Raw genomic sequence first — 15,017 nt, 5'->3', positions numbered from 1 at the left:
CTTGGGATGTTCTTCATTCAGAAATCTGCATGTCTTATTCCTTCACCGCCTTTTGGTTTTTATGCAAATGTTACCCTATCTACATTTTCCAGGGAGGGAGGCAAAGAGGATTTTTAGTACAGTGAAACTACTCTGTATGATATTATAAAGGTGGATACATGTCATTATAAATTTGCCCAAACCCATAGAGTGTGCAACACCGAGAATGAGCCCTGATGTAAACTATGGGCTTTGGGTGATAATGACACATCCATGTAGGCTCATCAGTTGTAACAAATGTACCACTCTGAAAGGGGACACTCATAATGAGGAAGGCTATGCATGTGTGGGACAGGGCATATATGAGAAATCTCTGTATCTCTATTCCATTTTGCTGTGAATTTAAAACTTCTCTAAAAACTAAAGTCTATTAAAAAGTTAAAGGAGGGAGAGCAGGCCGGGAAGGGATTTGAGGGGAAACTTCTGTGGTGCAGGTAATGTTCTCATCTTGAACTGAATGTGTCCCCTCTGTGTAAATCTAGTAAACTGTATACACGTGAAAACAACAACAGACATTCATTTCAGCCCTTAGGAATGGCTTGCATTTTGGCTGTGTCTGACTTCCATTGACATTAATCGGTTATGTACATTCAAAAAAAACAGCAGTGCAGATTTCATTTCAAAGTTTAACATAAACATTTATTCGTCATTTTAATTTTAAGTTAATAAGAAATACAGGTTTTTTCCTTACATATTATATAAATATACATGCATATACGTTTTAAGAAACAGCCTAGGCCTGAAATAAAAATTAGTGAGCAGTAAGAAATAATAATTAAAATACAATAATAATAGAGTACAAAGGAACACATACAGTGCTAAATTGCATAATTCAGACAAAAAAGATGTAATTTTTTTTTGCACTCCTCTCCCTGCAACTCCCCCCAGAAAGGAAGAAATAAAGCTCAGCAGACAGGAGCACTTATGATCAAGGTAAATATTGGAAAACAAGTAGCACCTTTGGTTAATAAAATGATTGTCAACATTTATTTCCAGGAAGCCTAAGTTGAGCATTTCTGATTTTCTAAAGAAAATAAAACTAGTTAATATGTACCATGAAGTTTAGCTGTTGCATATTTCAGCATTTGCATAGAATGTTTACTTACAAAATAAAAATAAACCTTCAAAACAGAGTATCAATTTTAAGATAAAGCAAATGTTACATGTTTGTTTTCCGCATTTTTAAAAATTAGCTAGAGAATTCCCTTGATATACACTGAGCCTTTGAAAGTTAGCCAGAGAAATTTTCTAATATATATTCAGTCTCCATCATAGAATACTGTAGTATTCATTTAATAATCTAGGTCCATCAGTTCATTTCAATTAAGGAATTATTTTGTGCCTAGCACTTTGCTAGGCATTAAAGTTATTATAACTAAGATAATATCCTTGTCCACAAGGAGCTCACAGTCTAGTAAGAAATAGATAAATTTGAAAATACATTCAAAACCACAGGCAAAATATGTACTCCCACAGAGTAATTCAACATTTGGTTCCAAGTTAGTTATACAGTGAAACTTAAAAACCACAATAGAGATTTTTCTAAAACATTTTGTCTGTATAACATCATAGTATAAATGAAAGTTCGGCAGTAAATGGTTCAGTAGTCAAACAAGCTTGCTTAAAAATGAAGTCGGAACATACTGAACTAAATAAACTTTTAAAATGATCAACAATATAATATATTCCTGATTTAAATAAATGTATACTATATATTAAAAACAAAATACATATTTGTATGAAAATACCAGTTCTTTCATTTTTGGTTAATTTGGTCCCACATATTTTATTTGCCCAGTTCAGAACTACTACATGTACAAAAAGTACAGACATAAATATATATTCCAAGATCAAATCACAGTCACTTTAAGTACATTCATCTGTAAGAAGGCAAAAAGAAGAGGGTTCTATATTTAAACTTTGACAGGCATTTATATTAATTATTTTATACCTTTTTGATTTTTTTAAGAAAATGAAATATGTACAGTGATGATTTAGGTCATGTAAAAACAACTGATTGGATCACCTTTGGTGTCAAGCAAAGCTACCTTTCTCTTTCATTCACTAACATAGTAATTGTAGTTGATAGACCACGTGACAGTGTGACCATTTGTTCAGTGGTCTTGAAGATGCCTACAGAACAAACAAATCGACTACATTTAAATTTTTTTCACTTAAAACTCATAAAAATACAACCTAAAATATAATTTATATTTAAAAAATAATTCTATAGATTAACCCCTAAATCCAATCCCTAAAGATTTCTTGCAAAAGTTATCTAAGTTCAGCTATTGCCAAGGAATGCTTTATGTCTGTCTTATTAGAAACATGTCATTATGTATAACTTTTATCCCAATAATGTTACTTTTAATATTTGCCCAAATGTAATAATGGTATTAAAAAAAACATGTGTTGAAGAAATATAAGTAGTAAATGAAATGTTTTCCAAAATTCCTTAAAAATGGGGAATTATTCATTCTAGGAAATGTTAACCAACATGCTGGTTTAAAATATTTGGAGGAACGTGCTTTTAAATAAAAAGCTTCAAATCGAATGTAAAAGTTTAGCAAATATTTGAAAAGATCCTGCTCTTCCATCTTCAAAAGAGGGATTTCTATGCCTAATATCTAATTAATGTGCAATGCCATTCTTACCATCATTACTAAGAAAGAATCTTACGTTATTAAGTTGATGTACTCACTGTAGCTACAGACTCCACCCCCCCATCACAATGACAATGCACATTTAGCATCTGGATGTCAGTTTAGCTGAATCTAACCAAACACATCCAGACATGTCACTGACTGTAAGTGTGTTTAAGGCCCTTTTTATGAAAAAGTTTACTGTGACACATCAGTTTATCAAAACTTTTATTAAAGTATGTTCTTAGTGTAAATATCCTTGATGAACTAAGCAAACAAATACTGAGTACAGATTCCTGTTTTTACACTTTTACAGAGTGAATTCCTATTAGCAACCACTCTTTCCCTTCACCAGGGATTTTACTTAGGAGTGTTTTTTTTTTTTTTTTTTTGAACGAAAGCAAAAGGGAAAAATCTAGAAATAAGATCTAGATAAGATGGGGCTGCAAGTAGATGGTATCTCTAAAATAAAAGAAACTGTAGTCTTACTGTTGCCAGACACCTGTTGTAGATTTCAGTATTGTTTAAGTAGGTGAAATGACCATTTAGAAAGCAAGAACTTTTGAGATAGATTTTATTCTATTCTATTAACTCATCCTCAGATTCTTAGATCAAAAAATATGGTGGAGGTCTTCCCTTCTCCTCAAGGTTACACAATAGCGAAAATTTCTCACAAATTAATAATTTAGCAAACTTGTATTGCACACTCTGCTCTGGCATTATACTTTTAGAAAAGAAGTGAGTGAATAATGCTTCTAAAACAAAATATGAACATAAGCAAAATAAATGGAATTAATGGAATATGGACACATGGATTCTATAAACAGGTTACTGCTGAGTATTATTTTAATGACTTACATATTGCTATAACAACAGATATTGTGCAAAATCCTTCATCCCAGTAGTTATTACGTCCAATTCACTTAGAATTATCTGCTGTGGGAATCAGCAAATATTTTTCAAATTACATTTATAAACGTCATTTTGCAAAGGATGATTCAATTAGGAGAAATGTATTCATTTTGGAAATAAAGGATTTATCAAGTAAGATTAGAATATGTGTTTCCAAGAAATATGTATTTAGCCTATAGAATTCACTATTACAAATAGGATGGCTAATGGAGAAAAAAAGTGGGTTAGAAGTTAAAAGACCTGGTTCTATTTCCAAGACTGCATTTACTCAGAGGACATGTATATGTTTAGGCAAAGACCTTACCTGCTCTAGTCTTATTCTGTCAAAATGCAGATATCTAACAAACCTAACTTTAATATATCAAAACAAAAATGCAATACAAATCAAAACACAATTACATATAATGCTTAGAAAATAAACATTTTAGTTTACATGTCCTTTCTCACTAAATCCAGAAATATTCATGCTTTAGTTAGAAATAGAAAGCATGTGGCAGAAAAATAAAGTCCATTAAATAATATATCAGAAACCTGTACTCAAATGAACAAGTTATATAAACTGAGTTTAACTGAAAAACGTTTTTTTTAAGATGCATATAAATGTAAAACAACTAAAAACTCAGAATAAAACACTTAGAATATGTTTGAAAATTTCACCCTGAAATTCATATGCAATAAGAATCCCATTCTTTTGTTCATCTGAACAGAACTTTTTACTGACTTATGTCTTAATAGAATGTTGAATACCAATGTTTTCATACAGAGCTCTCTAGCTTATTTTGCCATATTTGAATTTGAAACAAAAAAAAATTTTCTTTTTACCATGTAAAGAAAAATATTTGCTGATATGGTAATGAATTTATGGTCACAGAATCATAGTCTACTGAAATACTCCTGAATATTACTCACCTTATTAACAAGTACATATGAAGACTGAAAAACATGGAGATTATGCAAGTAGTGGAGATATAACTAAACCCACCAAAGAAACAAAAATGCTGCACTAAAAATGTCCATAATTAGATAAAAAATGCTAAAGAAGTTGGCCTAGACATTATGAAAAATGATGAAAGAAAAATAATTTTTAAAAATTATTTTAAAAAATAAGCATAGGGAAAAAAAGGAGGGGAGGAAGGTACATAGCATGGGGTTGGGATGGGATAAATAATTTGGTCTAAAAGTTTTCATATGTCCCACTAAAGTAAAAAATTCTTTTTTGCAATATTCCTTTTCCTCTTAAAGTAGAGACCTAAAGTTATGATTCTCATTGCTATAATAATTCTTCCATGAACTGAACATAAGTGAACTAAAGTGAAGGCAAAGCAGAAGACTAAGATAGACCAGATCATAGGACCTTGAAGCATTAAAACCTAAAGTTGTACAATTTGATAACAAAGAAGAGAAAATCAGAGCTACAAAAGAGAATGTGAACTCAGCAAATTATTCATTTTTTAAAAACTATCAATAAAGATAGTTTGTGATTTTGATTATACAGGCATTATAATTAATTACTAATAATTGGGCTTTTCAGGTTTTAAGTGCATTTCTCAAATGTGAGATCGTGCACATAAATATGTAGAAATCAAAACCTAAAAAATAAGTAGGATGAGTAAAGATTTAATTTCAATTTTTATCTCAATGATTTTGATGCTTTTTCGTATTGTGAATTGTCATGGCAAGAATCTAGTTGTTATAATGTATCTGTGATGTAATTGCATTGAAAGAGCCTACAGGATGACATATAATGATGCTATGCTGTGATGGTAAGATTTGTTTCTCAAAATTTCGGCACTTTAAGAGAGTTACAAACATCCAGAATAGTAAATATCAAGGACAGGAAGATCGATTTTTCTAGATTCTTAAAAGTCATATTCAGTTATCTATTTATCATGCATAAGGAAGATTCATAATAACAAAAACTCTTCTAGAATATAAGCACCCTCCTTATCCAGGAAACCTCAAGCCTACAGTCACATGAGTTCCCTTACTGGTGAAGATGAGTGGTCTTAGCCAAAAGTATACACTGATGACTCCAGGAACATGGTCATTGCTGCAAACCCAATATATAGGACCAGATGCAGCATGAGTGACTTTGTGAAAGATGTATGACATTAGAAGTGCACCATCTGAAATAGAGCTAAAGAGAACAATATTCTAAGGATGCCAAAAGTCTAGAAGAAGAAGACAAAAGCAATGGCATTTGTTCTCTCTGTAGAACAAAGGGACGGAAAGGAGAATAACAATCCAGATGTTCAGGAAACTTGAAAAATTAGTTACAGTGTAGTGGCAGTTGCATTAAGTGATGCCAATAAATATATACTGTGTAGATGAACCAAATCTTTTGTATCTCATAAGATTTTTACAAATTTTTGGTAGGTTGGGATAATCCTATAAGTGAGAATCACTATAATTCTGAACATAATGTTTCATAGTAAGTACTTTTAATTTTTGAGTCATAATAAGTAGCAACTAATATGGGAATTACTTATCCATAAAGAAAATAGCATTTTTCCTCTAAACCCAACCTAAGGGAAAATATATTATGCCTGAGTCATATAAATATTTCATTATTTTTATAAAAAAAAGTCACATTGAAGCAATTACAGCTATTATATAATCATTACCGTTATTTGGGATAATTTGCATTGGTTAGAAAAGCAGGCAAATTGAAATTATATATTCAGGTTATAGCAAATGCAGTCTCTAATAAACACTAAATAAATCATAATACAGATTGCAGTTGAATCTAATTGGTTTACCACAGTGTTTAATTTTTTTGTATCTATATTTTATCTACCATTGTATCTACAGCTTCTAGGGGGAGGTGACATGGCAGTGAACACCCTAGGGGCTCTTTCTGCTTTTAAGTAAACCTGAGTTTTTCTTCTGGTTCTGTCACATACTACCTTTTAACTTTGGGTAATTTGTGAACTTCTTTGTATATCTGTTTTTTGTTTTGTTTCACTTATCTATTATATCAGGCCAATAGCCTCTACCTATGATTCTATTTGAATATCAAATAGGCAAAATGCAGGAAACATAAATATCCATTCCCTTCCCACTTCACATCCTTTTTCCCTATTAATTTGAGCCTAACAATCATGATTATTTTGTTTTATTAAAAGCCTGCAACATTGTACATATAAGAGGGTTTTTTTAAAAGGTATTTTTGGATGGAAAATAAGTTTCAACTAACTGATTAAGTATATCTCTACATTTTATAACATCAATATAAAAACTTACATTTTCAGCATACGTCTTATGGTCTTTTTTTTCTGCCATGTACAGCCAGAGACGGATGAGTAAAAAATACCTAGATTTTTAAAGTGTACATTCAAATATATCAAACCAAATTATTTTACTTATTTCCTAGTGTCCAGGGGAGACCCATGAGATAAGGTGGTTAGAACTTGGTACTAAAGAAGTGAAATTTATGAGCCATGTCAATTTACACTGAGAAAACATCCTGTCTTCCAATGTGAAGGACACCAGAACCTGACCCAACTGCCTCTTAAATGTGTGCTGGTTGGCTCCAAAAAGGATCAAGAAAGAGGATGGGCATGTGTCAGGACATGTCTATATCCCATATTGCATTCATAAATTAGTGAAGGAACATTTAAGATTAAATGGTGAAAAATACGAGGAGTCTTGTTATCACAAATGGAAAAATACTTAAACTAGCCAGTGATCATGAATTATTTTGGTACCCAGGTTTATGATAACCTTCCTTCTGCACAATTCTATAACAGAAAAATGGACTGAAAGGTATTTTAATGGTTTCTGACTTTGCTTCACGGTGTCTTGATCATCTAAAACCTGTCATTCCCTTGGGGAAGAAATACTTTCTGACTAATCATTAATTGTTGCAGAAAGCCAACTATATTTTCTCCTTCGTTTAGGCAACTTTATAATAATAAATGTTCTAGGTTGATATTTTCTTCTCAATCTCTGAAAGATTCTGTTCAAGCAACAAATATTCTAACAAGTTCAAGAGATTTGGGAGAGTAAACAACTTGAAACATTTATTTTACCCTGAAACAATTCTGAAAACTGTATGTGAGTTTATATCACTGTTTCAAGTGTGTTGTGATTTAACTTTCAACAGTTATGTATAGGAATTAAGAGGCATACATATTTGTAACTTTGTGCAGTGCTACTGTCAGGCATGACTATACATCATGTCATGTGCTTTGAATGTGCAATTTCACTTCCCTTTCTTTTTTTAACAATTTAATATAATCAGTGTTAGGAATGAAAAGTTAAAGAAGATGATCAAAGAGCAATAGAACAAATACAAATTGGTTTTGACTTGACAAGAACCTCATCAGCAAGTAAATAAACCTCCTTCCATGGAGAAAGCCACTGGAATGCACCCACCAGCAGGTGATAAAAAGGACTATGCCTTAGCCCTAAAACCCCATGATCATTACTTGTCCCAGAGGTCTATTATCTATATTAATTTAAATGTGTATCTTCAGAGAATTCAAGGCACTTTTTGGGAAACATTTAAGATTGGAAAGCTACTGAACAATTTATGATGTCACACTTTTTATGACAAGTCACAGTTGAATACAAACGCTAATAATATGAAAATAGCTCATTCAAGACTCAAGATTGGGTGAAACTAAATTAAGAACAAATATATATTGTCACATTTTCCCTGATTTATTTACCTATGGTATTGGCACATATTGTTTTAGTTAATATTTTAAAAATACAAATATCTTTATGTAAAAAAGTGAATGTTAATTGAAATATGGAATTTTATATAGCTTGCTAAACATGAGCCACATGCTTAAACAGTGCCTAAAGTTTACAAATCAAATCCCTAGTGTTAACTATCACAAATGCTTGGAATCCAAGCGCAATCCTAAAGGAAATAAGAATAGCACCTGCCTCTATTGCAATAATAATAGTAAGAAGAACGGCAGATTCCTTTTGACATCTTAAGAATGACATTACTTCAATAATCAAGAACTAAATTCTTTTTATTAATCATGACCTTAATTTAAACTTCAGATTTATAAAGGTGAATATTTATAACTTTATATCTAACGTATAAATTCTTTCTTGTTTAAAAGTACTTACTCAAAATGGTATTTATAGTTCTGAATGCACAGATCTATCATATGCCTCTGTATTCAAGAGTGATTCAGTCCCAAATGTTTTCATATAGTTATGAAAATGAGAAACTGCTAAATTAACCTGGGTTGGCATGTTGCAGGCTTCTTTCTCTCAAGTTATAAACTAAATCTACACTTTCCAAGTATATATCAAATCATACACAACCTCCAGTTCTAGAAGCCATTTTTAAGTCTCCTGGTTTAGTTATGCTCGCAGGCAGCAGGAAAGCTTATCGGTAGAGGGTGGAATTTTCAAGTGCTACCTTTCCTATAATATGAGATATTTTCAGTGGCTGAGTAAAAAGCCTGTTTGGATTTCTGTTTTTTGCTTTTGCTTGTCATGGAGGAGAGGGAAATGAGAGAGCTTGGAGGGCTCACTATAAGCACCTCCCACTCTTAGCTTTACTCAGATGGATTACTGATAACAGTAACCCTCTGATCACCACTGTATGTTGGGAAAAATTAAAATTTTGCCTATGTGTAAGCCTGTCAACCAGGATTCCGGTTGATTCCACTTCGATGTCTCAGTATAACAGTGAGTCTGAATTGAGTTTGGTTAAAAGAAGTCCCTGATTACTTTCTGGATTACTAACTAAAATCCTTTTAAAATCAATAGACAGCTCATTGCTAGGAGTCATTTAGGCTTTTAATTTGATTTACATATTAGTAAATTCTGAAAATTATTTGAGGGTTCTGTTCACTAGCACCAGGTACTTGTGGTCCTCCTCAAAGAAATCACATGCATGCATGAATCAAATCAGACAATGCTCAGAAATAATAGTTTAAAATGGAGTTTTTTCAAATTTATTTCATATATGCATATGCTTTTTTTTTGCAGCAGTTAGTTGTATTTTCAAATTAAGGCCACCCTCATTTTCACCCATGTTCTTATCTTTAAAATCCACACTGTAAAGTAGTGTGTGAGTGTCAGTGTGTGTATGTTCGGGTAAAATTCATTTCCTTCAATTCCATTTCACCCTTTAATATCAAATAAAAAATGAAATGTGGAGAGGATAGTCTTAACAGGATTAAACATACTCCTTCTAACTACTTAATCCAGTGGTTTGGGATTCAGATCTCTATAACCAAGATGGAAGTCACTGGAAGACTTTAAAATCATTTTAACCACCGCAGCCAGAGTCATGTATGGACATAAGCCCATTGCATGAATTCTTTATATGCATAATCTCAAATTTTAACTGCCCAAGTAAATTTTACAAAACAAACTTTTTTAAATTTTGCCATTAAGGAAAATCTCTTTTCCATACTTACTTATGACTCCTCATTTCAACTAAAAACCTTCTAATATGTTGGAAAAAAAATACTCGTAAGAAAGTCATAAACACTGAAATGAGAGATGTGATTCTTGTTAAATATTAGTTTCTCTTTCTGAGGGATTAACCCCTGATCCTTTTGCCGTTTGACTTTTGACACTAACATCAGGACTTTTAGATGGCTTCAAGGATTCAGATTCTTGGGACTCAGGCGTATGTGTTTTCTTCGTTGTCTCTTTCAGCTTTTCCTTTGCGAGCAGTCTGTAGTTGATAGCATTGCCAATGAGCAGCCACACGCTGGCTAGGACTACAATAGCTCCACAGGCCACATACATGTATTTATATTGTCCAGTTTCATCCACCAGTTTACCTAAGAGACAAAGAATGTCTTTTAAGACAGCATAATAAATCAGCCATAAAATGTTAACATTTGCAAATAAATTCTTCTCCACACTGCATATCTATTTCTTATTTAAGTTAATACTAAATGAGAGTTTAATAAAGAAAAAAATATTCTAGATTATGACTTCCACATATGCATAGTAAAGGCATTTACAGGCACATTCTGCATTATATTACTAGTATATTAAGTTTATTGAAAATTACTACCCTCAATAAAAGTGTACAACCAAGATAAGCTAGGTATATATGTGTTTGTGTATATATCCATAGATACATAAATGTGTGAGATACATTTTTAAACCTACATGTGTAGAAATACATACGTATTTACAAATGTAAACATATATATGAATAGATTTATAGCATACATATTGAGATTGCTTCAACCTTTCCACATTTACTATCTTTTCGATAAAGAGGAAAAATTACATTCTTTAGGACAAATTCAGAGGCTTTTATAAGGTTCCTAGTGGGGGTAATATTTACTAAATGCTTTCTCTATGCCTAGCACTAGGCTAAATGCTTTATTTGTAATTTTGCATTTAATCCTTACAAGATCACTACGCAGTAATTTGACCATGGTTACGCAGCCAGTGAGTGAGTGGCAGGATCTGGGCTCTAACCAGTGTGTCTGCATCTTGTATTCTTAACTACTCTGTAAAATGGCTTCACCAAACCTCTTGGTTAAGTGTCATGTCACTTTTTAGGCTAATCACAGTTTTCCACTTTGTCTGAATCTAAATTATTAAGGCCAAACTAATCAGGAAGAAAGTTTTTGTTCCATTTGATTTTTTTTTTTAACATCTTTATTGGGGTATAATTGCTTTACAATGGTGTGTTAGTTTCTGCTTTATAACAAAGTGAATCAGTTATACATATACATATGTTCCCATATCTCTTCCCTCTTGCCTCTCCCTCCCTCCCACCCTCCCTATCCCACCCCTCCAGGCTGTCACAAAGCACCAAGCCAATATCCCTGTGCCATGCGGCTGCTTCCAACTAGCTATCTACCTTACTACGTTTGTTAGTGTGTATATGTCCATGACTCTCTCTCGCCCTGTCACAGCTCACCCTTCCCCCTCCCCATAACCTCTAGTCCGTTCTCTAGGAGGTCTGCGTCTTTATTCCTGCCTTACCCCTAGGTTCTTCAGGACATTTTTTTTTTCTTAAATTCCATATCCATTTGATATTGAGAACATTGAAAACCAAGCCTGCTGCCATATAATTGCAAAGCTTACTGTCTTTTAAACACGCTTCAGTTTATACTGTTTGTACTTAGTTTTGCCTCTTGCTTATGCAGGCATCTAATTCTTAACAATAATTCTGGCAAAATTTAGTATACACAAATCCATATTATTTATCATATGCATATTCCAGGTGATTCTGAAATACACCTATTTGTTTAGTCAGAATTTCCATCATTCTGGCTTCCCAGGTGAATTCTATCAAACATTTAGAGAAGAGCTAGCACCCATCCTCCTCAAACTCTTCCAAAAAATTGCAGAGGAAGAAACACTGCCAAACTCATTCTATGAGGCCATCACCCTGATACCAAAACCAGACAGAGATACTACAAAAACAGAAAATTACAGACCAATATCACTGATGAATATAGACGCAAAAATCCTCAACAAAATACTAGCAAACAGGATCCAACAGCACATTAAAAGGATCATACACTATGATCAAGTGGGATTTATCCCAGGGATGCAAGGATTCTTCAATATATTCAAATCAATCAATGTGATACACCATATTAACAAATTGAAGAATAAAAACCATATGATCATCTCAAGAGATGCAGAAAAAGCTTTTGACAAAACTCAACACCCATTTATGATAAAAACTCTCCAGAAAGTGGGCATAGAGGGAACCTACCTCAACATAATAAAGTCCATATACGACAAACCCACAGCAGACATCATTCTCAATGGTGAAAAACTGAAAGCATTTCCACGAAGATCAGGAAAAAGACAAGGATGTCCACTCTTACCACTACTATTCAACATAGTTTTGGAAGTCCTAGCCACGGTAATCAGAGAAAAAAAAGAAATAAAAGGAATACAAATTGGAAAAGAAGAAGTAAAACTGTCACTGTTTGCAGATGACATGATACTATACATAGAGAATCCTAAAGATGCCACCAGAAAACTACAGAGCTAATCAATGAATCTGGTAAAGTTGCAGGATACAAAATTAATGCACAGAAATCTCTTGCATTCCTATACACTAATGATGAAAAACCTGAAAGAGAAATTAAGGAAACACTCCCATTTACCACCGCAACAAAAAGAATAAAATACCTAGGAATAAACCTACCTAGGGAGACGAAAGACCTGTATGCAGAAAACTATAAAACACTGATGAAAGAAATTAAAGATGATACAAACAGATGGAGAGATATACCATGTTCTTGGATCGGAATAATCAATATTGTGAAAATGACTATACTACCCAAAGCAATCTACAGATTCAATGCAATCCTTATCAAATTACCAATGGCATTTTTTAGGGAAGTAGAACAAAAAATCTTAAAATTTGTATGGAGACACAAAATACCCTGAATAGCCAAAGCAGTCTTGAGGGAAAAAAACGGGGCTTGAGGAATCAGACTTCCTGACTTCAGACTATACTACAAAGCCACAGTAATCAAGACAACATGGTACTGGCACTAAAACAGAAACATAGATCAATGGAAAAAGATAGAAAGCCCAGAGATAAACCCATGCACCTATGGTCAACTAATCTATGACAAAGGAGGCAAGGATATACAATGGAGAAAAGACAGTCTCTTCAATAAGTGGTGCTGGGAAAACTGGACAACTACATTTAAAAGAATGAAATTATAACACTCCCTAACACCATAAACAAAAATAAACTCAAAATGGATTAGAGACCTAAATGTAAGACTGAACACTATAAAACTCTTAGAGGAAAACATAGGAAGAACACCCTTTGACATAAATCACAGCAAGATCTTTTTTGATCCACCTCCTAGACTAATGGAAATAAAAACAAAAATAAACAAATGGGACCTAATGAAACTTCAAAGCTTTTGCACAGCAAAGGAAACCATAAACAAGACGAAAAGACATCCCTCAGAATGGGAGAAAATATTCACAAATGAATCAATGGACGAAGAATTAATCTCCAAAATATACAAACAGCTCATTCAGCTCAATATTAAAAAAAAAAACAACGCAGTCCAAAAATGGGCAGAAAACCTAAATAGACATTTCTCCAAAGAAGACATACGATGGCCAAGAAGCACATGAAAAGCTGCTCAGCATCACTAATTATTAGAGAAATGCAAATCAAAACTACAGTGAGGTATCACCTCACACCAGTTAGAATGGGCATCATCAGAAAATCTACAAACAACAAATGCTGGAGCGGGTGTGGAGAAAAGGGAACCCTCTTCCACTTTTGGTGGGAATGTAAATTGATACAGCCACTATGGAGAACAGTATGGAGGTTCCTTAAAACACTAAAAATAGAATAACCATATGATCCAGCAATCCCACTACTGGGCATATAGCCAGAGAAAACCATAATTCAAAAAGATACATGCACCGCAATGTTCACTGCAGCACTATTTATAATAGCCAGGTCATGGAAGCAACCTAAATGCCCATCGACAGACGAATGGATAAAGAGGATGTGGTAATATATACAATGGAATATTACTCAGCCATAAAAAGGAACAAAATTGGGTCATTTGTTGAGACGTGGATGGATCTAGAGACTGTCATACAGAGTGAAGTAAGTCAGATAGAGAAAAACAAATATCGTATGTTAATGCATGTATGTGGATCCTAGAAAAATGGTACAGATGAACCGGTTTGCAGGGCAGAAGTTGAGACACAGATGTAGAGAACAAACGTATGGACAGGAAGTGGGGAAAGCCGTGGGGGGGTGGGGATGGTGGTGTGATGAATTGGGCGATTGGGTTTAACATGTATACACTGATGTGTGTAAAATTGATAACTAATAAGAACCTGCTGTATAAAAAAATAAATAAAATTAAATTAAAAAAATAATAATTTCCATCACTCTGACAAGAATCTAGTTAGTGGCTTGTTATTAAATTTAGCTACTTGTGAAATTATTTACTTCAACAAAGTTTTCTGCTTTAATTAGGTAAATGTTAGAATGGACTTATTGGAGTTAATTTGAGTAAGTACGATATATACATAAAAAACAGAACAAAAATTGTGTAATTTAATTTTCCATTCTAACTTTAGTCAAATATTCCTATTCATACAATGATTATTACATATCTAAATACAAAAACATTAGGTCTTTTGCCCCATCAGAATTATATCATCACTTTGTATTGCCAAATCAACATAGTTTCTAAATGTTTTGGGAATTTTTAGCATCAAGAAAGCAGATATGATTTCCAGAACTAAAGTTTCAGCTCTTTTTGAATGTAGCAGTGGAAGTTCGAGTTGAAAAAAATAAAAATAAAAATCATGCTCTCCCTGCCTTTCACTGTTGTACTAACAAGACTAGTAGCAGCAGCAGCAACTGTGTAAGAAGTAACTGCAACAACAGCGATTCATTCGAAAGTATTTATTGAGTGCCTACTATAAGCCAGATGCCATGCTAGCAGTGACTGAATG

General features: G+C 33.1%; 1 protein-coding gene across 4 annotated transcripts in view; it reads right to left on the bottom strand.

Moving 5' to 3' along the window:
• Positions 1–657: 657 nt before the first annotated feature.
• The window catches only part of SLC16A7 (solute carrier family 16 member 7), a 167,961-nt gene continuing 153,601 nt past the window's right edge, over positions 658–15,017 (bottom strand). For all 4 annotated transcript variants that reach the window (XM_082667078.1, XM_082667080.1, XM_082667077.1 and 1 more), the window contains one exon: positions 658–10,360. In XM_082667078.1, the coding sequence (XP_082523204.1) occupies positions 10,086–10,360 (275 nt within the window). In that variant the 3' untranslated portion in view covers positions 658–10,085. The remainder of the gene's footprint in view (positions 10,361–15,017) is intronic.

The sequence above is a fragment of the Grampus griseus genome (genome assembly GCF_964374135.1).
Source record: "Grampus griseus genome assembly, chromosome: 11".
Classification (NCBI taxonomy): Eukaryota; Metazoa; Chordata; class Mammalia; order Artiodactyla; family Delphinidae; genus Grampus; species Grampus griseus.
Note: the sequence above shows the minus strand (reverse complement) of the source record. Positions and strands in the feature narration are given on the sequence as shown.